This window comes from Meriones unguiculatus, chromosome 2 (genome assembly GCF_030254825.1).
Source record: "Meriones unguiculatus strain TT.TT164.6M chromosome 2, Bangor_MerUng_6.1, whole genome shotgun sequence".
NCBI lineage: Eukaryota > Metazoa > Chordata > Mammalia > Rodentia > Muridae > Meriones > Meriones unguiculatus.
In genome coordinates, this window is record NC_083350.1 from 144,409,893 (window position 1) to 144,434,310 (window position 24,418).

At 44.8% G+C, this 24,418-nt stretch overlaps 1 protein-coding gene across 1 annotated transcript in view; it reads right to left on the minus strand.

The window, feature by feature from the left end:
* Positions 1–11,197: 11,197 nt before the first annotated feature.
* Anxa5 (annexin A5) overlaps positions 11,198–24,418 on the minus strand; it is a 30,103-nt gene continuing 16,882 nt past the window's right edge. Inside the window, exons 6-13 of the mRNA XM_021655155.2 lie at positions 24,106–24,196; positions 21,585–21,664; positions 21,125–21,181; positions 17,544–17,637; positions 15,859–15,954; positions 12,898–12,956; positions 12,585–12,707; positions 11,198–11,677 (exon numbers count right to left, since the gene is read on the minus strand). Coding sequence (XP_021510830.1) covers positions 11,615–11,677; positions 12,585–12,707; positions 12,898–12,956; positions 15,859–15,954; positions 17,544–17,637; positions 21,125–21,181; positions 21,585–21,664; positions 24,106–24,196 — 663 coding nt within the window. The 3' untranslated portion in view covers positions 11,198–11,614. The remainder of the gene's footprint in view (positions 11,678–12,584; positions 12,708–12,897; positions 12,957–15,858; positions 15,955–17,543; positions 17,638–21,124; positions 21,182–21,584; positions 21,665–24,105; positions 24,197–24,418) is intronic.

Consider the following 24,418-nt stretch of genomic DNA (forward strand, 5'->3'; position numbering starts at 1 on the left):
GGAGGTCTTGAGAACAGATGTACGGCTGGGGGCCTCTCAGCAGACAGAAAGCTGCTCCCAAACCAGCATTGTTTCTCTCACTGACAACCGCCTCACTGCCAACCACTATTTGAAACCTTGATGTTCTTCTGACCTCTAAACTCTCTAGATCTTCCCAACGACTTCCATTTCATTCTCATATCATGCACGTTGCATGCTTATGTGTACGTAGGTAACTGTGTCTGTGTGTGTGTGCACAAACTTGTGTGCGGTTACATGTGAATGTGTTTGTACATGCATGTGGAAGACAGTGGACAATCACGTGTCATCTACCTTGGTTTTTGAGACAGGGTGTTCCACTGGTCTGAGGCTGAGCTAGTAGACTCTGGCTGGGCAGGGAGCCCTGGGAATCTCCCAGTCTCCACGCCCAGCAGTGGGATGGCAAATGCGCACATCCACACCAGGCTTTTTCTTCTTTAACATGGGTTCTGGGGCTCAGACACAGGCCTTCATGCTTCCAAGGCAAGAACTTTGGTGATTAAATAATCTTCTCCAGACTTTGATGATTTTTTTTTTTGAACAGAGATAATGAGAATATCATGATCTGTTTTGATTTTTGTCTCCAAAGTACTATTCTGCTCAATGACACATGTACTCATTATCATAATCAGAGTGGCAGCGTGTCTCTCTTGTATATAGTTTTAGCCTCGATGTCCATCAAATTTGATAATATTTTAATCAATTATCAAAATGGTCGGGTTCTAAAGCTGACTGCACAGACTGGGCTGAAATAAGAAAGGTGTGGGGCTCAGAGGCAGCTTTAGGGACTTACATTCTGCCAGAGGGAAGAGCCAAAAGCTGATGAAGACCAGGAGATCAGAAATCCCTGCTGTCTGCAGGGTGCAGGTCGGACACACAGAACCACGTGGCTCTCTGTCAACTGGTGGAAACCGGAACCCTTCAGACACAGGACTGCGGCCAGGATAGATCTTGAAAACTGAATGAATTTTCATGGGATGGGGGGGCGGGTAGCAGTGAGCTGGTGAGCGTGAAGTAGGGAAGGGGTAGAGGAGCTGCTGTGCTGTGAAGCCGTTTTCCCGGACATGAAGGGGTGGGAGCCAGGACACCGGGATTCTGTGTGCCTGCCTCAAAGCCACAGAGGCAGGTGTAAGTGACTGGACAGCGACAGCGACAGGGACTGCCTCTCCAGAACGAAGGAGTCGCTGAAGGTTTCTTAGCAAATGTGGGCATAAGGTTAAGGTGCTGGAACAGCAAACTGGAAAATGAGGACACAAGTCCTTGGTTTTTTGTCTTATTTTGTTTTGTTTTTAGCTCCCCATATTTTCACAGAAATTCTCCTCAATTTGCAGCTCCATCCAATTTTAATACCACAAATAAACTACATAGCTTTTTATGGGCTCTCCCCGCCCCACTCTGTGTGTGTGTGTGTGTGTGTGTGTGTGTGTGTGTGCACGCGTGTGTACAGGCTTTATGCATAGGAAGAGTAAGGTTGTTTTCAACCGACAAGCTCTACCTTCCCCTCTCAGGGGAATCTGTTCTGAGGACGTGTGCACTTCTGGCTGTGTGGAGTTGGGGGGTGCCTTAGTGGAGTCCACAGAGGCTCATTTATTTCTTCCAGTGCTAGGAACTGGAATGTTCACGGATCAGACTGCCAGTGAATTTGCAATCTACTGCAAATCTATTTTCTGGCCCATCGATGGCACCTTCTCTCAGCATCCTCTCACAAATAGGTAGGTAGATAGATAGACAGACAGACAGACAGACAGACAGATAGATAAAATAGGGAGCCTGACTTCCTTGGGCCTGTTTTATGAGGACTCAGCTCCTGACACCATCCCTTTGGGGGTTAGCGTTTTAACAAACTCTCAGGAATGCGAATGTTCAGACTACAGCAGAGGGGGCATATTGACACATGGGACCTGAACCCCTCTGAGCAGCCCTGTCTAGGAAGGAAGGAGCAGAAGCTGGGGGCCAGTGAAAGGAAGGTGTTGGGAATACAGCTCGGAAGGAAAATGAGCTCAAAGGCCATGGGGCTAGAGGCCTTGGGGAAGTAAACTAAAGTGGAAACCACCTCAGGGAAGACAGGCAGCAGTCTGTCCCAAGAGGCACACTGTGAAATCACAGGGATTTGGGGTGGTGACCTCTAGTTGGCAGAGAACAAGTTGATGCTGCTTAAGCTGGTGACACGGAAACAAGCAGAATTCAATACTGGGACCACAGGAACACGGGAGGACAGTCCTGTGACACTAGGACTGGGGCCAAAGGGGAGCACCAGGACACGGCTGTCAGGACGCCCACTGGTCATCTCAGTGATTTCACAGGCCCTGTGATTTAACACTGTCTTCTTTACAGCAGGATGAAGTGATTCAGCAAGAGGAGAAGGGCTGAGTCATACCAAAGGCCTGCCAAAGGCATGGGAAGTGGGAGAGGCTAGGAGAAGAGCTCAGGAGGTGCACAGTGGTCACCTCAGCTCTGAGAACATTCATTCAAGGCAGTGGTGGTGGTGGTCTGAACAGGAATGGTCCCACAGACTCAAGGGTTTAAATGCTTGGCCCATAGGCACTATTGGGAGGCGTGGCCTTTTGGAGTAGGTGTGACTTCATTGGAGGATGTGTGTCACTGTGGGGGTGGGCTTTGAACTCTCAGATGCTTAAGCTGAGCCTAGTGTCATTTTCACCTCTGCTGCCTGTGGATCAAGATATAGAACTCTCAACTCCTTCTCCAGCACCATGTCTGCCTGTATGTCGCTATGCTTCCTACCATGTTGATAATGGACTAAGCCTCTGAAACTGTAAGCCAGCCCCATTGAAATATTTTCCTTTGTAAGAGTTGCCATGGTCATGGTGTCTCTTCACAGCAATAAAAACCCCCATTAAGATGGTGGTCTATGCAGCAAACCCCACTGTCCACTAAAATGAGAGTAAAGACAGCTTCTTACACCAAAGACGATGGTGGATACACCATCAGCACAGAGACATGTCATTGAGTTTCCAAGAAAGCAAACCTGAAGGAGAAAGTTGGTGCCGTGGCCATCCAAGGCCAAAGCACACGGGGAAGAGGTTGCAAGCGACAGACAGCTGTCACTCACAGACCCCCAACGGAATGGTATGTATAAATAGCTTCTGAGACAGGAGAACCAGTTTAAACCCTGGATATTACCCAGGGGCCACAGGGAACTGACCCAGGGGATCAGAACATCTCTCTTCTAATTCCACCCTAACACCAGCCAGAGGAAAAGAGGGGGGAAAGGGAAGGAGAAAGGTGTCATTTCTAAAAGATTAATCCATCTCTGAAGAACCGGGACACTCACTGGGAGTGCAGCCAGCAAAAGTTGACCTCTAGAGGACCCAGCTTGACAGGCATGCAGCATTCTGGGAGATAAATCAATCCAATCAAAGCGTAACGGCTACAGGAAAGAACCCCTAGGATGAAAATGATAGGGAAGGAGCCACAGACTCGCCACGGGCTTGCCTATTCCAAACACTTGAGAAACATTTAAGGCGGGTGTTGTGAGGATGGCAATGAGTGGGCAAAGAGGGAAGTAAAATCATAGACTAGGCTTAGTTAGACAGAGATTGCTAAAAATTCCAGTACTGTCCCCAGTGCTAATGGCCAACCAGCCTGGCAAGTTCCAGGGCCGTGAGAGACTGTCTCAAAACAACAAAAACTTCAAAGTACATGGCCCCTGAGGAATGACAGAGAGCTGAGCTTGTTCTCTGCTCTCTGCATGTGTATGCCTGTGTACATGCACACACAGAGACACATGGGGTGGGGAGAGAGAGAGGAGTCTTGAGCTTGGTATAGTAGCACGTACCTACAATCCCACCACTCAAGAGGTAGAAGCAAGAGGATCAAGAGTTCAAGGAGACCCTAGAACACAAAGAGACTCTCTGCCTCAAACAAACAAATAAACGCCAAAAAACAAACAACAAAGCCAAGCAACTTCTGGGATTCAAATACAGCAACTAATTCTAAGAAGAGGGGAGAACCAGGCAGCCAACACTTTCCAGAACAAAACTGAATACCCCAACTGGAAAAATAGCACACCTCCAGACCACCACAATGGACATGTCAGAGATTAAAGTTTAGGTCAGGGTATATCTGTTAGGCAATGAAGATTACTTTGGTTTTTTTGTTTGTTTGGTTGGTTGGTTTTCTTTTCTTTTTTTCCAGAGACAGGGTTTATTTGTGTAGCTTTGGTTATCCTGGACTCCCTTTGTAGACCAGGCTGGCCTTGAACTCACAGCGATCCACCTGTCCCAGAGTGCTGGGATTAAAAGCGCGCACCACCACACCTGGCAGGCAATGAAGATTCTATAAGAACACCCTTTGAGGGTGTTGAAGTTTACAAAAGTTCCAATTGGAAGAGCAGTGCAAAGGTAGAAGTAAATTCATGCCAGCAGCACCACCCACTGGACACAAAATAGAATGCACAGATGTTAGGAAAACAGCCCTCCTCCCCTTTTGATTTCACACACACTCACACACACACACACACAATCACACACATACCTCACACATACATAGAAGCACACACCGACACAACACACAAACACCAACACAGAAAGAGAAAAATGAAATGGGATAACGACAAAGAGACTTTTGAAAGCTAAAACTGGGTGTAATTTTCAAACCATAACAAAACGATCCTCCAGGTTACACCAGCTGAATTGATAACCAGAGCCATGTGCTCTGGACGCTCCGGGTCCGCCTTGGATGCAGAGTTTGGCAGAGCCCCTTTTATAGTAGCCAGCTGAGACTGAGGGTCCTAACAGGAAAGGAAGATCTGCCTACCCTCGGAGGGGCCCTCGCCTTAATTCCCGAAGCCTGTGGACTGGAGACTTCGAATTACAAAAAAGACCTGCAAATGTGATTTTGAGATGGAGAGTGTTCGTGAACTATACAGTGGGGTCTTTAAAAAGGAAAAGGCGGGGGGGGGGGAGGACCGAGTTGGGGTGACGGGATAACAGAAAGCGGAGTCAGTGGCACAGCCGGCCACTCTTACAGCGGAGCAGGGGCTGGAAGGCAAGAGCTGGAGAAACCGGTCCCGCCTCAGCCTCAGATAGGCGCGCCCAGCCCCGCCGGCGCCAGAACTTCAGCCCACCCAGAACTTTACCCGCAGAAGCACAGGGGGAAAAAAGATTTCTGTTATTTTAAGTTGCCAGACTAGTGCTAGAGATATATTTGATATTTACGTATACATATTGCTATAAGGAGTAAAAAAATAAAATAAAATAAAAGGAAGGGGGAGGGGGCCTACCATTTTAGCAAAAACTGAGGAAGTGAAGAATACGGAGGGATCTTGTCCAATGAAAACACCGAGATTCAAAATGAAGGTCACAGTGTGGTTCCTCTGTATAACAAAGGGGAAGAGGTGAGCGACTGAGTTCGTGGTAGGGGATCGGAGCCCCGCCCCTGGCTGGGAGCTCTTAGCAGTTCACGGCTGCTGGCGCCTGGGTCATTTTTCTGCAGTTGTGCACTCACTACTAAGTTGTTCGTGTTCCGTGCTCACTCAAGCAGCTCTAATCAAGACCATTTTAGATCATTAGACCTAATCAATCCAGTCATTTAAAAAAGCCATGAAGCAGGAGGGATCCTTGTTATGGAAGGGGTTCGGAGGTGGCCTTAAAAAGTGAGATACAATATGTCTGAAGTGTTCAAAGAATACAGCCTTATCCAGCAAAGCCCCACACCGCTACATTCTTGCTTCCTGATGACAATGAGATGAACTCATTCTCCATCACTCACTCTCATTATAACCTACCTGGTCCCATGGGTCCAAGAGCAATGGCCAAAGGACTGTGTAATGAAAGCTCTGAATAAACATGAAATCTTTAAAAACTGGTTGTCTTAGGAACCTGTCGAGGAAAACAAAGCCTTCCTCTCGTCCACCTGTGGGGTGTTGACAGGGTGTGCAGAAAATGTCCTCTGTAGCGCTCTCCTCTTGGATATTTGTGGCCTAAAGAAGCTCACCTACAGAGATGGAGATGAGCCACACCTGTCTCTATCTTGCTGTATGTCATAACCCTGTCCTAGCTCATCTGAGCACATTAACCCACCTGTCGGTTCAACTGTGTACAATAGGCACCCTGGGGTGCTGCAGTTTCTCTAGAGAGCCCAGTCCATCCAACCCCAGTCTCCTCACATGTATCTGTGTGCTTGTCTTTCTTTACTCCTTCACCGTCTGGCAGGTCTGTCCCTGCAGTTGTGCGGGGCATGGCAGGCCAAGCCTTTGTCCACATCTGTTTGACCTTTGCTAAATTAAGCGGAAAAACTACACCTCACCATAACTTTATTCTGTATTCCCATCATGTGAAGTGGAAGTTTCTGGTTTCCTTGAAGACTCCGTTTTGTCATGTGATGTTTTGCTGTGAGCTCTCTCCTGCAAGGGGCGTGCCTTTGGCCAGCTGAGAACATCCAGGGGTGGACTCTGAGAAGAGGAGAGATCTATAGAGACCCATGTACAGTGAGGCATCACTTTTTGGATCCACATCGCTGTGCTGATCTCTGGGCTTTGACACTTGACTTTGCAGAGAGAAATGGTACAGAGGACTTCTTAGGGTAATCCAACTGAGTCTTGCAGCTTTCGCCTACTTCATGTTGCTGCTTGGTGTTGTCTTTGAACTGCGCTGCTGGTATCCTGACGACTGAGTTTGGTGATCCCCTAAAGACCGATTGACCCTAATCAGCCTGAAATAAATGAAAGAACTCTACAGCCCTTTTCCTTACTAATCTCCTCTCTAAGGTTGGGGGGGCAGAATTAAAGGACGTAAAGGTGGTTAAGAACCCTAAATAAAGTAGGATTGGTGAAAAATCTAAGCCTACAGTCATGAATGATCTTATTCATCATTACACACGTTTCAAAATAACTTCTTTCACCTACTCTGTAAATTATTTGTTCATGTCCTTGGTTTTCATTTCCAATGAATCATGGTCACTTTGCTTTCAATAATGAAGGCTTTATACAGGCTGTTAATGGTTGCTAGGGAAGTCAATGATTGCCCAGTTATCCATACACAAGTTATTTTTAAAAGGAACTGACTTTTAATACATATGCATATATAATATATACAGTATATATCTTAATAGTCATTAAATATATAATATATATTAAAAATCATGCCTTTGAGTTCCAACTACTTATAGGTGGTTTTCTTTTAAGTTTGCCTATTGGTGAAAATTGTATCCACACACAGTTTAGTAATTGAGCAAATTAAGACTTGTTTCACCGTGCTACTAATCCCACTTCCTCCATCCAGATCCACGCCACACAGAGTTCATCAAAACAGCATTGATGAGTATAAGGTGCCGCTTTCAACTACTCAGGCCGATGGGCTGAACAGTCACTGTCATAGACGAATGCTCTCCTTGCCTGTAGCCAAACAAACAATTTAATGCATGCCTCGAGTATCTTTTCAGCATCTCCACATAGAGGTGCAAACTAATATAGGCTTCTAGTCCCTTCCTTACCTCCTACTCCTCAAATACGAGTTAGGAAAAGTTATGGACACCGTTCTGAACCCTGAAACCTAACTCCCCACTAAGGGTCCTGGAGACTCTGCCATAACATACATAGAAAACATTTAAAAACTCCACGCACTGCTTTATTTGAGTAGTCTGCTACTTGGATGGATATACAGGTCATTCCCAATCTTTTGCTAAAATAGACAATGATAAGAACCTTGGGTGTGCATCATTAACAAATGGATGGTGGACAAGTGCCCGGAGTGTTATTAAGGCAGACAGTGAAGGCTTTTATGGCTTTGATAAGTTCTGCCAGCGCACGTTGGCAAACATCCCATTTCTGCCTCGAGAGAGTTCCTCCCTCACCAGGCTGCTGGTGGCGCTGTATCATGAAGTTGAATTCCTCACCACCCTGACAAGTCCTGGCAAAGAGAGAAATCTTGGCATAATCTGGATCTGTGTCCCGTTGGGCGCTTTAAGCATCTTTCATGTGCTACAGGTACATTTGTATTTCTTATTATGGAAATCGGTTTTTTTTTGTTTGTTTGTTTGTTTGTTTAAGTTCTTATTAGAGTGGTGGCTTTTTCTGAGGCAGGGTTATGTTATGTGGCCCAGTCTGGCCTCCGAAATCACAGCAGTCCTTTCTCAGCATCTCAGCTGAGATTACATGGGTTTGCCACCATACCTGGCTCTGCTCTTTTGCTTTGTATACTATTTGTATACTAAGCTATTTGTTATATAAACTAAGTATTTCTCTCTTTTCCTTTTTTCCATATTTTTGTTCTCATGATGGTGTTTTGCCCTTCCTCCATCTTTTGCACCCTCCCTCCTGTCCTCCTTTGTCTTACCTTCCTCTGGCTGTGAAGAAACACCATGACTAAAGCAACCCCGGGGCTTTGCTTACTGTGTCAGAGGGTGTGACCATGACTACCATGGACAGCAGGAACATGGCAGCAGGCAGGCATGGTGCAGGAGCTCACGTCTGACCCACAAGCCTGAGGCAGAGACTGGGTTTAGTGTGGGCTTTTGAAACCTCAAAGCCCACCCCTAGTGACACACCTCCTCCAAGGCCACACCTCCTAATCCTTCCTAAACAGTTTGCCAGCTGAGAAATAAGCATTCAAACATGTGAGTCTATGGGAGCCATTCTCATGCAAACCACATCCCCTTCCTCTCTGATCAAGAAAAACTTAGTTTTTAGGTAGTTAAAACTAAGCATCTTTTCTCTTACAGCTTTAGGATTTGGGGTGATTGACAGACTGACTACCCACTTCGAGACTATTACGGCAGAAATGGGCTGCCCCACCAGGAGCCATTTTGAGAAAAGCTCCAGGTCTATGCTTTGAAGAAGCTGCTGACAAATCAGCATCCTCAGCTTTCAGGTTGAGCCCTTCCTCGTCAGCAGACACCTAGCCAGTAATGAGGTAGGAGGGTACAGATAGGACAGGCCTCTACAAGACCTTTCTCAGGGGAAGGTGCCCCAAGCACACCTCCCATTAGCAGGCACAGTCAGAAAAGCCTGATGCATGACCAATTCCACCGCCTGCCTTCTTCCTGCCTTCCCTATGCCTTCTGCCTCCCTCACTTCATCCCAGAACACACTTCCAGAGACTGGAACAGGCAATGGGAGAAAACCTCTTAACTGCAATGTAATGACTAAGTCTATCATTTTGAGGTTTAACTGAATAGAAGAAGTTCAGTACTGATCTTATCGTTTTCCTCAGTAATTGCCCAGTTATCTTCATACAAGTTATTTTTAAAAGGAACTTCATTGTTGTTCAATGTAAATTAAGACCTACCTCTTCCGGGCACTTTTCCTATCTGCAGTCATTTATGAATGACAAATGCACAAGGTTCTTAGTTGTGATACAATTTCAATCAAAAGATTGGAAAGAACCTAAGTGTCCCTCCATGTTTGTTTCAATATCTGGCTCCCTTTTTTATTCCTCAGTCTATTCATGCACCAATTCTGCGGAGTTTAATGACTCTGGCAGGGGTATAGCTCATTTAGCTCCATGGTAAAGCACCTGCTCAAGACCTGCCTGGGTCAATTTCCAGACCATACACAGAAAAAAAAGAAAGAAAGAAAAAAGAGAGAGATAAACAACAGAGAGAGGTATTTAGATGGAAGCCAGACTAGGCTGTGTGTAAGAGCCTCTATAAAGAACTATATACCCTCACTGCTCTCATTTACTTTCAGTTTCTTTAAACATGATCTAGTTCTGGAAAAACAAAACAAAAAACCCCTACTGTTTTCACAGTAAGATCTGACAGGGGTTACAAACTGGATAATTACAATACATGGTAGAGCATGTCCAGCCTTAATTTAAAGCCAAGTGAGTTGTTTTCCTTGTTTGTCTTTCTCAGATATAGATTCCGATCGTAGCCCAGGCTGGCCTGGAACTCCCAGCAGGCCTCTTGCCTCAGCCTCCTCAGTGTCACAGTCACAAGTGGGAGCCACCATACCTGGCTCAGAGCTCATGAACCAACCAGCTTTTGTTGTACAGCTGTGTAACCGAATGTGGCTCTGCACCTATGGAGCTTGGGGAAAAGCCAACTTCACATTATCACACACACAACTTTTACAGTTTCCTTGGTTACTTTGTACAGCACTAAGGGCTATGAAGAGATTGCTGTTTTTATTTACATTTTTTTGAAGGGGTGTAACATTTTTCTTAGGAAAAGAAAAAGTAACCATGAGGATATAGTATATGTACAAATAGCGAAATAACTCCACTGTAAAGGCAGGAAACTGAAAGGCGAGTATTAGAAGAACTGAAGAAATGCTTTCTAAGAAACACTGTGTGTGTTATTACCTCAAAGGCAACAGACGGCAGAGTAACGAGCAAAGTTACAAGCAGAAGCTAGCACGACTTTAAGTTGTGCACAAATTACATTTTCTGCTAGTAAGAAGCACCACAGTATTATTACCTTAGCTGATAAGGAAATAAACATCTTCACCCTGCCTTTTCCCATCAGGGTGAGAGACCAAAAGATAAGCAGTGATTAAGACTACGTAGAGTAGGTGCGGTATAGCAGTCAGTAAATTCCCTGAGGGGAGAGCTACCTCGCTGCATTCTTTCCCCACCCACTAGAGATACAGTTGCTAGGAAACTGGACCCTCCCCCTAGGGAGGGACACCTGGTCATTAATGGTCTGGGAACCTTCCTATAGCCAATCGATTCAAAATGTAGCATCTTGACCAATAGATGCATGCCAGGCAGGAATTGCCCCTGCCTTGGGCATGCTGGGATGGACCAGAATCTATAAATCACCCAACTAACCTGGGGCAGCGCGCTCAGCTCCCACTGCTTTGGCGGTGGGGCTGTGTAGGCCCAAGCTGCAGCTTGTGATTTACAATAAAAAGACCCTCATGTGTTTTGCAATGGAGTCGATTCCTGGAGATCTTTTGGGGGCTCGCGACCTGGTTATAACAAGAGGACCCTACCCCTCTCTCCGCAGGAGACCCTCCCTCTCTTTCATCCCACCAGGAAACTTTTACAAACACACACATGCGCCCCACGCCACCCATGCCCAACTCGGACACCTTTCCCCATCCCCCACCCTTTCACCATCCTTCATCACTGCTTTAGGAAATTTGGCTTGCAGTGCCACATTTTTAGGATCCCAAGACCAATTATGATCTGAGCTTTTACTAACAGTAGTATCAAATGCCTGGTTTCAAAAGGATATCATTGTTAAATAAACTTTCTGAGCACACACCTGCACAGGATTTAGAGGGAAGGGAATGTTTATTTGCCATCAATTACAATCGACCGTTGTAAATTTGCAGGTCTGATAGAGCAGTAAGCTTGACTGACAGCATTTCCAGGAGTTCACAATTTCATGGCTAAGGTTCCGATCAAGGTAATATGGTTATTAACTTAATACAAATGAAGCTTTAAAAAAAGGTTATAAAAAGCAATCTACAGACAATATTACTAACTCAGTCATTAGACTTAGAGACAGGAGGGAAGGTCAGTGCTAACTAGACAGGAGATCAGAAGGGCAGGACTCTGATGTCACTATGACACCTTTGGTCATTAGCACACTAGTGCGAGTAAGGCAGTGTGGCAGGCACCGGGATATGAGCGTGGCCGCAAGTGCTGAAGGGAGCTGATGGCGGGCAGCAGGCAGCGCAGGGGGCTCCTCAGTCGTCTTCTCCTCCACAGAGCAGCAGCAAGGCTCTCTTATAGTCTCCAGATGTGTCGCCCTGGGACCCAAACACACTCTGTTAACTAGTGACTCACAAAAGCCACAGGAAGTAAAAGATCAAGAAATATCTGGGCACGAATAGTGTTCCTATGACTTTTCTCCCAACTGGGCAACTTCTCTGCATGACTCTCACGCGAGGAATGTTACACAGGGAAGTTCCTACTGAAGTCACTCAGTTTAACTTTCTAATTTTACCCCGTAGGGGCCATTCTCTTAATGTCTTAATGTTCACTCCTCCACAAGAAACTGAGAGGGCGAGGAAACTTTTCCAAGTATGTTAAATCATCAAGCTTTCCAAACAGGCTCCCAGTTTCTCGGCTAACCAAGGCATGCAGGGCCACCTGGGTGCTGTGTCTGTGCCTCAGACACAAGCATAGCACATACTTTACTCAAGTTTGCCTCATACCTGAGCATGTGTGAAATACTAATGTCTTAAGTGCACAAACTTGCTCATGACCTTCAGCCTTAACTCCACATACCACAGATTAAATCCAAAGCTTTTGCTCAACTGAAATCCTACTCTACTTACGGTCAAGATTTCAAGGTCACAGAGCACTTCTCTTTTATGGTGATGGCAGTGTTGCCTCAGCCCCTTATTACTGATATGACCTGACACCAGAGACAAAGTGATGACAGACAACAAAGAGAGAAAAGCTGACAAGAGGGAGGAGCTAACAGAGATAGCTGATGCTGATGAACAAAGAACACATTTCTAATAACGGGCAAAGCCCTGGTCGGTCTGAGCCTTGGCCATGCCTCTACCGGGCTCTCCTGTCATCCTTCTTCAGAACCCTAGCTCTAATCCTATGACTGGAATTTGAGGTTCAGCACAGGAACTGGATCCCTCCATTTCCTGGATGCTGTCCAATCTGGCTCTGCGGTTCTGATGTAAGACAAGGTTCTACCTTGATCATGGAGTACAGGGAAGTGGCAAAGTTCTTCCTAAACTCCTTCCTAATGTTAAACAGGTCGATCTCACTCCTGGATACCACGACTCTGATGAGGGTGTGATCGTCCGTCCCAGCACCCTTTAAAGGAGAAAAAAGCACAGTGTTAAAACTCTTCACCTACAGCCCTGGCTTCAGGTAAGACCCTTAAGTCTAACAGTTTGGTAGACACAGGCTATGTGTTTGAGGAAGACGCACCTTCCCAGCTGTCATCTAAAGCATAGTCAGACACAGACGAAGAAGCACTGTCAGCCTCAGGGTGTCCACTCACCTTCATAGCATAGTAGAGAGTCTCTGCAAGGTAGGCAGGTATGCTCCGAATAGACTTCACTAAGAAAACACAGAAAACAACTGTCAAAAGCTACTCTCCCATGAGAAGGATACTGTACCCCAAATGCGAACGCTGTCATGTTCTTAGCTCTGTTTCTAAGTGGAAGAGTGAGCTGTGCTGCATAGGGTTTCATCTGCAGGTTGCTAGCGTTCCCTCGCCAACGGTATTGTTACACACGAGCTTGGTTCTCCTCAGAAGTCTGTGCAGGCACAGAAAGACACTGAGAAAGAGCTTTTCTCCGTGCCCCTTTGTTCTCTGAGGTCTTCGTAGGCACCTGGGTGGTTGTCATGCCACAGCCTTCATCACGGGTAAGTTATGTAGGTAGCTTGGAAGTTTCTGTTCCGAGACATTCGATCAAATCATACAAGCATACTAATCTCCACAAACTCTTGGGATGACTTTCTGTTCTCTCTCCTAATTTTTCAAACTAAAACTCACACAATTCACATCAGTGGCCTGGGTGTATCCACTGCAGTCCCGACACTGCCAGAGAGGCATCACCCCAGCACATCACAGCTGACATAGGTTAAGGCCATGCAGCAAAGGACATGGAGCATATGAAAACTCCATAGTATGCAAAAATGACAATCCTTCAGCTGTGCGGTTTCTTAATCCTTTCTTTTCAAAGATGAAGAAAAACAGCTTTTCAGACAGACTGAGAAATTACCTATCATCTGGCTAGAAAAAAAAAAATCTGTGTCTTTGACGTGACAGAAGGTGGCTGTTTTCAGGTTAAATAATTTGCAGTTTTAGTTAAGTGCTCAGAATAACTGTGAATTCCTTGTGTGTCTTCATCATGAAAGAACCAAGTGTCCAGCTCACTGGCCATGTGCTCAGACCAAAGGCTACTTTTTAGAGCTGGTTCTTGTGCAACTTTTGCTCATTCTCTTGAAAATAAAAAACCTGAAGGAGCTCCATGTCAAATGCTCAAAAGAGACAGACAGATGCTGCCATCAAACCATGTGAAGCCTGAGCCCTCAGACTGTGGAGAGCATATAAAAATCACAGGCCCCTGCGAATTCAGTCCTCCAGTCATTCTGAGCACTTAATTAAAACTCCAAATGATTTAACCTGAAACCACCACCATCCCATATCCTATCAAATCAAAGATAGGGATTTTTTTTTCTAACCAGATGATAATTTCTCAGTCTGCATGAAAAGCTGTGAGAACAATATTCAAAAGAATTCTAAGTCCCACAGGTATCAAAGAAAAGCTGCAGCTGCAAGGCTCTGTCATAATGTCCAAAGCGTCAGAGGGCCATAGTGCTACTTTTAATGTGGTTTTAAAATGATTCCCCAATTAAAAAATGGGGTATGGAGTTAAACAGAGAACTCTCTGTAGAGGATTGTAAAATGGCAAAAAAAAAAAAAACACTTAAGAAATGCTCAATATCCTTAGCCATCAGGGAGATACAAATCAAAATGACCCTGAGATTTCACCTGACAACCATCAGAATGGCTAAGATCAAAAACTCAAGTGACAACACATGCTGGAGAGGTTGTGGAGAAAGGGGAACCCTCCTCCATTGCTGGAATGCAAACTTGTACAACCACTTTGGAAATCAATCTGGTGCTTTCTCAGACAATTAGGAATAGAGCTTCCTCAAGATCCAGCTATACCACTCCTAGGCATATATCCAAAAGAAGCTCAAGTACACAACAAGGACATTTGCTCAACCATGTTTGTAGCAGCTTTATTTGTAATAGCCAGAACCTGGAAACAACCCAGATGCCCCTCAACGGAGGAATGGATACAGAAATTGTGGTACTTTTATACAATGGAATACTACTCAGCAATTAAAAATGAGGAAATCATGAAATTTGCAGGCAAATGGTGGGATCTAGAAAAGATCATCCTGAGTGAGGTATCCCAGAAGCAGAAAGACACACAGGGTATATACTCACTCATACAGACATATAAGATAGGATAAATATACTGAAATCTATACACCTAAAGAAGATAAACAAGAAAGAAGACACGGGGTAAGATGATCAATCCTCACTTAGAAAGACAAATGGAATGGACTTTGGATATAGGAGAAAAGAAGTAAGAGGATAGGAGCCTACCACAGAGGGCCTCTGAAAGACTCTACCTAGCAGTATATCAAAGCAGATACTGAGACTGATAACCAAACCTTCGGCAGAGTGCAGGGAATCTTATGAAAGAAGGGGGAGTTAGTAAGACCTGGATAGGACAGGAGCTCCACAAGGACCAAATATATCAGGGCACAGGGGTCTTTCATGAGACTGTTTCTCCAACCAAGGACCATGTGTGGATGTAACCTAGAACCCCTGCCCGGATATAGCCCATGGTAGCTCAGTATCCAAGTGGGTTCTCTAGTAAGGGGAACAGGGACTATTTCTGACATGAACTCAATGGCAAGCTCTTCAACACCCACCCCACCCCCCACGAGGGAGGAGCAGCCTTGCTAACACAGAAGAGGACATCGCAGCCAGTCCTGAAGAGACCTGAAGAGATAAGCTAGGGTGAGATAGAAGGGGAGGAGGTCCTCCTCTATCAGTGGACTTGGAAAGGGGCAGGGAGGAGATGAGGGAGGGAGTGTGGGATTGGGAGGGAATGAGGGAGGGAGCTATGGTTGGGATACAAAGTAAATAACCTGTGATTAATATAAAAAAATAAAAATTATTATTAAAAAAATAAATAAAATGATTCCTATTCATGCTCTTGTACTTCCATATTAATTAGGTAAATAACCAGAAAACCATGTATTCAGAACATCAACACAAACTCCCCAAAGGAAACCTCAGGAGTTTGCTTAATCCAATGCCATGTCATTCCCCTACTTTCCATAAAGAAACATGATTAGTTTCAGACTCAGCCTCCAGTGGATGAAATCAATTTGTATCACAACAAATATTACACACTGTGAGTTCACCTACCAACAGCCAGGAGCAGCTGCTCCAAGTTGCCCGATGTCTCTCGGTCAATGGTTTCCTCAATCTGAAATCCTGATATCGTCATGTACTTGTCAAACACTAGAAAAAACAAAAACAAAACAACATGCTTTCTTACTCGCTGAAGAAGCGTTCCTTCCTGAAAGACGCTCTAACTTCCACCAGGTTACATCTGTCCAAGCAGAAACCCCCGTGACCTCCTTGCTGTCAGAGCCCTGCACTCAGAGCCTCAGCGTGCTAAGCCCAAAGCAGTGATTCATGCACGTTGTAACAAGTGTCATTATTTAGGAATTTTTAAATTCAGTTTAGCTTTGTATGTTGTGACAGGACTTTGGGATGTCCCACAGACTGGTCTCAAGCTTGATCCTCCAGTCTCTGCATTCTAAAAGTTACTTGAGATGTGGTCAATCTTTACACTTTACAGTTGCATTGTTTGATCATTGTCTTGAGTTAACAGACAGATCCCTTTAGGCCAGGAGAAATGCAGTTGTCTGTAGACGGCCTTCTGCCCACAAGGATACTCCAAATAAGGAGACATGACAGTGGCTTGTCTGTGGATCTTGGTGGGCTTCAGTGTGGAGATTATACTTAGGCATAAGCAACCATGCTTGGCTTCTAAACATTGCTTCATAAATTCTGATTTCCTGGCCCGTTGCTATTGCCATCAGGGAAACCAACAGGTAAATCTGCTGTGAAAGACTCTGAAAAGTCCTTCTTCTTCTTAAAAAAAAAAAAAAATGATGAACAAACATGACCACTTTAACTCTTCCTTCTCTTCTTGCTATGCAAATGATGTCTGGAGCTACAGCAACCACCTTGTGAAGATGAGGTAATGAGCATAAGATGGAACACAGAGGGCAGTGCAAGAGGAGAACAGAAAGATACAAGGTTCTGCCAAATCAACCACATCAGATCCACAAAAATAAAGCACAACTGTTTGTGGAGGGCGGGTGGCAAAACTAACTCCATCTTGAATTATAAGTACAGGGAAACCTGCTGAAGTGGTGTAAACTTTTACATCCTTTTGTGTCTGTTCTACTGTAGACCAGGATATATTGCTGACATAGTTACTGGGGAAACAAACAATACTGTTGCATGCTTGAGCACCGGTGCGAGGAACCTGGATTTTGCACACCTCCTCGTGATGAGGAAACAGACTCTGCTGTATATGTGCTTTTGATGCACAAAAGAAAGCCAGAACAAAACAAACTGGTTTCAGTCCTTACTGAAGGCCTCTAAGTTTTGTCGCACTTTGTCTTTTCTCTTTAATCCTCACTCCCTCTTTCACAGCACATGCACTTTGAGTGAGCAGTGAGCGGGCTTGGTCAACTGTTAAAGCCATGATGAGGGTTTTTGTCACTTGCTGCTGAACTTATTCTAACCTGACACTGGCACGTGACCCTATGACATCTTAGGACAGCTGGGGAACTCTTGGAGGGAGATACACGCCAGCATCTGGAGAGGTAACCGTCTGGAGCCTGATGCCCCTCTCCACATCTTAGAGTGAAGGGAGTGCTGAGAACATCTAGTTTTGCATTACGGCAGCAACTTCAAGATTTCTCCACATCAGACTGCACGAACTGATTCTGCCCTGGGGAAAGTATCTGGTCCAATGTGTGTGAGTACTTTCCAGACTTCCCAAAGCACCTGTCTCAAACAGTCTTGCTTACCTCTCCTCAAATGAGACACGCTGCGCGTCCCAAAGATGGTGATGAACTTTTCTTCATCCGTGCCCCACTTCAGCTCTCCAGCCTGGAACAGTGCCTGCAACAAAGCCCCCCAAATGAGCTGGTCACACGTCCAGTTCCCCAGCGCCTGCCCCTCCCAGAACAGTGAATGTGCCTGCCTGAGCACCAGGTTAATGGGTCACACGCAAAGCACAGAAATGACACAGGAGTTCATCTTTCCAAAATGTTGGCTGGAATATCCCGTCTTCCAGGAGAGATGCTGTGGGCTGGACAAGTTCTTGTCCTCTCACTATTAAACACAGATTTACAGACTGGAGAGTAACTCAGTGGGAAGTTGTCTGTGTCCTGCTTTGCTCATCCTATGCCTGCTGTCATGTTTACAGCACATGACAAAAAAAAATCTCTATTTCCGCTTTACATCTGTGATTTAAGCAAAGTTAGTTACAGGATACCTTGGCACACAGCCACACGGGCCATAGTAAAATGCTAAAATGTTGCAGGATAGCAGTGGTTGGCACCGTCGGGGCACTTAATAAATCCTGCTGACGTCACGTGAGTACCTTATTCACTTTCAACATGAAAAAATACAAATGCTCACCAAAGTTCACTCACGTGCTTGCGACACTTACACACGAACATTATGAAATCTGAGGTCACTTGAGATGTGGGCAGTCTTTCGGCACCCTTTCGTTACTGCTTTGAGTTAACACACAGATCCCTGTTGGGCTAAAAGAAATGCAGTTTGTCTGCAGATGGCCTTCTGCGCCCAGGGATATTCCAAATATGGATATATGACTTTGAGCGTGGTATAAGCAAGCATATAGTGCTTTAGATCTATTTTGTATCTTCAGAGATTAAAAAGACCCCTTCCTACATCTTTGTGCTAAACAGATTGCTTTTTCCTTCTCCTTCTTTCCTCTAAGAATTCAATCCTCTTTCGAGAGCAAGCATTTGGCAAGAAAGATGATAAGCAACAGTTTCAACACTCCTAAAATATTAAGTCAGTTTCACATATTTAAAAAGGTGCAGTTAATTTAACACACTTAAAAATATTAAAAAATGTTAAGTGTATTCTGTATGTGTTCAGTTCCCAAGTGAATGACTCACTGTAGCTTATCAGATTCCAGAGATAACAGGCCTGCCTCCTTGCCAGGTATCGTATCAGCAGAGAAAAACTGAGAGGTTTATGAAAAAGCCCTCTCACTATCTCAGCTTACAGGCCACCAAATGGCAGGTCCTTCCTAGCGAAGACAGTCTCCCTGCCTTGCTCCAAGGTACAAAGGGCATGTTCCTTCCCAGACTCGAGAGAAGCTCTCTGCGTCTACAGAAGGCTGGATTACTGATGTCAACAGTCAAGAGCACATGACCAGGGTGGCTTGCTCTCTGCTGCCCCTGCTCATGGCAAAGGGAAGAAAGCCTGGGTTCCATCAGGAGATTTTAAAGTCCCCCCATAAGGCAGTATTCACACATACAAAATTTCACTTTCACTGTTCTCCTAAATGGTCACATCTGCTGCGTGACAGGTAAGTGACATGTCCACAGCCTGGCTAATCAGCACAGTCCCCAGATAATGACATCAGCTCCTTGGAGGGTCTGAGAACCATGGTCCCACCCAGACCTTTAGGATCGAGGTGAAGCCCAGAATCCACAGGCCCATGGACATGAGAGGGAGTTCTGGGCAACAAATAGTGAGGGGAAAAATCAATGAGAAAGCTCCTGCGTCCTCGAACAGCACAGAGAGATTATATCAGCTGTGCTGGGAAATGTGCCCACAGGGCCCTGATGTAGGTCTCCCCACTGTCATCTGAGACTACAGTTGGCTTCCCATGCCATAACCACTGAAAAGCTTACAGAGCTTCTAGCACTGAGAGGAGGAACAAGAGAACTGCAGTGTCTCGCACGAAAGCCCAGAGGAATCAATGCCTGGAAAGCGAGGCTATCTTCTGAAACTGAGCAAAGCCCCTAGCTGGGAGAGAATGACTTGAGGGTCTGTTCCTTTCTCTACAGGAAGGTGGACTCAAGTTGGATCTGGGCTCTTAACTTGGTAAACTTGGTAAAAGGAAATCAGAATGGGGAGCTGACTCTGAGCACGAGTCTGTTTAGTGGAAGAGAAAGGATGCTGAAATCCCAGAGCCAGGCTGGGGATTGGAGCTCCACTATCACTCACCAGGACCTGGGCTCACAGTTCCCTCACTCACAGTTGGGAAAGGCCTCCTGGACCTGAATCCAGCACCTAATCAAGCATTAGTTACGGACTGAATGACAGCACCATTGTAGATGAGTCCAGAACTAAACTGACACTGTGCGCTGGAAAGGTAGGCAGGCAGGCAGCTCCAGCATGAAGCAGGGGACAGGATCAGGAAGTCTGGGATGCTACAGTTTTGCATGAGGGCCACCTGACTCGTGCCTTGAAGGTCAGAAAGGGACAAGTAAGAGCGTCTAAAGTAGGACTGACCTTTGAAGAGATGAAGCAGGAATGAGAGAAGAGAAGAGCACTGAGGTGGGGGTGGAGGCCTAAGACATGGGTTATGAGGAGGTTGAAGGACCACATTCAGGGGCCTGGACTCTACCCTGAGAACAGGGAAACACTGTTTGAAGGGCTTAGAAAGGAACCTGACATTTACAAGGCAGAACACGAGTGAAATACTGTACAGTCGGTCCCAGTAAATGTTTTCCTTTTTTTTTTTTCCTCCAGAGAGGCAGGAGCTGCAATGATCAAAGCTGTTAAAAAAATCAGCCCCCCAAAATAGGATAACTTTCTCCTCTTTAGCAAAGCCAGATGACATACTGCTGGCAATTGCACAGAGCCGTCAACCAGATCTTCCTTTTTCAATGACACCTTAACTGAAACGTGACCAGGACAGGGAGACAGCAAGTGAGTCTAGAAACCCATGTACTGTAGGACCAATTCCCAGGTTTCAACTCTCATGTTTTACATTTTCTGATGCTTACTTCTTACGTGTGACTGTTTTACAAACCAAACTGAAATTACGCTAGGATTCAGAAGTCTTGTAAGTGAAAATTTTCACTTGGGAATTGATAAAATGTAGCTGACAAAAAAAAATCATCCTGTTGAAAACTCTGTCTAAAAAAATAAGAGAATTTCCTAATGCTAATGTAAACTAACTTGTCATTTCTTTTGTAATAAAATGCCACTTAAATCATAAATGTTGTATCTATTTTTCCTTATTTTATCCTACTAAGAGACCTATTCCATCATGGTAATGGAATGGTAGTGTGAGGGTTTTTTTAGAGCATTTAAAAAAAAAAAGCATTCTGCATTTTGTGAATGATGAAAAACAAAGCATGTCTAGGTATAACTTGTAATATACTTTGCTTATTTTTACCTCAGCTTTGGGATAAAACTGTTCTGTTGGCCAGAGCAGAATAAGAAAAGTGTACCTACATGTGTCATGTGTTTTGTGGGGAGCTGATAAATACACTTCTTAAAGGTTCTTAAAACACACATTGCGATTAATTTTCACTAATATAAGTTGTTTTGTTTTGTTTTGTTTTTAATTTCTAAGTCTTAACAAGGTTGTCATGTAATAGACCTTACTCACCTGAGCATCCAGTTCAACTTGAGCATCATCAATGGCAGAATCGGGGTCTCTATTCGCCTGTAAGAAATGACAGCACACACTGAGCTTTAGGGCTTCCACGTTCAGATGGAAAGATGCCCCTGCTGCCCGCGCATGAGGTGCTTTCTCTGCTGGGGAAAGTGAGCTTGTGTTCAGATCACAGCAACCCCACAACATGCTGCACTACCCCACAGCAGTGTCCCAACCAGCACAGCCCTGCTGGCTCCAAATACCATGATGCACAAACCTGCCTAACACGAATGAATGAGTTGGCTCTCTACAGTATGAATCCGATATTCTGAGGCACAAACACACACAGGCCGCCATTGCAGTGGGAATCAGCACATACCAGAAAATACTAAAGACTTCTGAGTGGCCTTAAGACAGGCAGGTCATTCCAACCCAGCTCCCCAGTCCCGTTATGCTAGGTCTCCAGCAGTACCTGAAGAAGAACCACCAGCATCCTCTGGTAGTACCCTGAGGTGTCCCCGACCACATCATCTTCCAGGCTGGAACCATATTCTGCAAGACAGTGATTTCCCACTTGTTCATAACATATCTCAATGAGAAAAGCCCTGCTCCACTTATCAAACAAACAAGGCGAAAGGAAGACATTTGATTAGCAAAAATCCTCCATATGCCATCTCTGGGTGTCCTCAAGAAGGATGGCAAATTCAGCAAGTCAGTGGCTGGATAAAAACAGACTATATCCACATCTCCTGAAGCCTTTGCTGCAGCCTAGGTTATGACAGCCACCTAAAAGTGCTCCCCCAGATATAGGTAGTCATCCGTGGACATGGAATGACCCTATGAAGCTTCAAAAGTATAATTGTAGGGTGAAACTCTGCCTCCTTCAAATGTTTCACATGATTTTTTTTCATCAGATGTTGTTCCATGTCTTTGCATGGTGATATCCCCCACTAGTAAGATATTTTTCCTTTAAATCAATTAAGTTACCTCTGAGAGACAGCAACGACATTTTAAAGTATGAACCCTCCACCTCAGGTTCCAAATCAACTTGACATCATAGGAAAGGGGCGACCTACTGACCCACACACTCTTTCACTAGCTCTCAAACAGCGGTTTTAGAATGATCTTGCCATTGGGTGTTACAACATTTAATCACAGTTTGAAAGCAGGAGCATTTCAAAATCCTGAAGCTTCTGTTTTGTGTGTATTAGAACCAGTTACCCAAATACAGAACTTTGGAGGCATCTCTGATTCCTTCCTCTGCCCCAATACCTGTAACTATCAAATTCCCCTCAAATATTTGGTCCTCTGATTGTAACTCTTCATGCTTGCACCTCCCAGTAACCTCAGTGGCGCCATAATTCCTACACAACTTCCACGTTGCCTCCCTACAGAGCTCTATCTAATACACCCTAGGCTCAAATCTCCTTCCCTCCTTCAACTGTTCCTCCAACATTCCACCAGCCGTTTAGACCTCTGACTCAAGGCCAAATTCAGCATCCAGGCATCCAGGCATCCAGGCATCCAGGCTAATGCAGTTTATCTCCTTAACAGACACAGTGCCATTCCCTAGAGTGAGGCTCCATCAAATCTCAGTCCACTATCGTCAACCCATGGTCTGTGCCACCAAAGACCAAAGTCACCTCTACCTACTGAAAACCCACTGTGTCCTTTCCTCCCCAGTTTACTGAGGTACAAGGAGTAAATAAAACGTGTGCATTTAAGGCATACATCATGCTTGATACACTGTGAAATGGTTACCACAAACTAACTAGTACCACCACGTAGCTTTCTGTGGATGATAAAACACTTAAGATCTAGTCTCCTAGAAAATTTCAGATGTACATACAGTATAGTGCTATGAATAGTTACTGTAGTACAACTAGATCCGAGAGCTTTTCCACCACACCTCACTGTCCCATGGGCACCATCTCCCTGTCATCTCCTCCCTCATCTCTCCTGTCCAGCCTTGGCAAACACCATGTTACGCTCTACTCAACAGCTTTATCTGTTTTATCACTTGGTTGGATTCTGCCCAAGTGAGATCACAGGGTGTTTGCCTTTCTGCACCCAGCTCACTTCACTTGACATAATGTCCTCCATGTTGACCTATGCTACTGAAACTCTCTGAAGTTCCATGTTTAAGGCTATGCAGTGCAGCTCTGTGTGTGCACGTCCATACAACCCACTCGTTTTTTCCATGCATTTTTCAATGGCTACTTAGTAACCTACCTACTCTTGAAATTCCACTATCTCCTTTGTATCGTGAAGCCTTCCCTAACACCCAAAACTATGAAGCCCTTTCCCTCCCGTCTGCATTCTGAATTAATACTTCTCATATACTCCTTTATAAATTTGACCATCCTTTAGCTACTGAATATAACCTCACTGGGGACAAGAGCTGTGGTATGCATGTCTTCTGTGTTCCTCATGACAGCCAGGGTAGTAAAGGGCACAGAGCCATGCCCAGTAACATGCTGAGCGGGATGCAGCATGCACATTTCCATACACAGTTACTGCAGCAGCACAGATGCTCAGTCCTCGGGACCAGCAATCCTAGATAGAGGCCTCTGCAGGCCGCATCAAATAAACTGCCACGTTTCAGCAACTCCAATCTGAAAAGAGTTTCAGCCTCTCCTCCCGTCTCCCAAACTGCCTTCTAGATAGCTCTTATCATCTCACATAAAACTAGATGATCTGAAGAAATTTAAATTAGTAGAGAAGAAAAATCCTGTCTATCCCTATAGTGTCTGCAAATCTTACACCAAAAATAAACTTCATCTCCCTTCGGGTGTTGTCAGTTACTGTAACTGTTAGGATTAAAAAGGTGGGAGTTTGTTTTCTTTATTATTTTGTTGTTGTTTCTTTTTTATTGAAGAATAGCCTGACTCACAGCTCTTTCACTCAACAGTTATGTACTGCTTCGTGCTCATCTCTACACAGGACCACATGCATGGGACGGAAAGAACAGGTGATAAACTTAAACTGTTTACCTTCTTCATAAACTTGTTTTATGGCCCTGAGTTCTTCAGGTGTCCTTGAAGCAATAATTTCGGTCAATACTTTCTCATCTGTCCCAGCTCCCTGTTGGAAGATTTATTTTTAATAGAGAAAACATGTCAATAAGATAAAAAAGGAAAGCTATTTCCCTGGATGTCATCCAGATTACATAATTACAAAAATACTCAACACAAAATTAATTTCTTTGTAGACATGTTTTATTATTAGAGTTAAGAAATTCAGCAATCTAATTCTATTTTACTTTTTATTTTGCCTAGTGAAAAATGAAGTTGACTTTTCTATGTC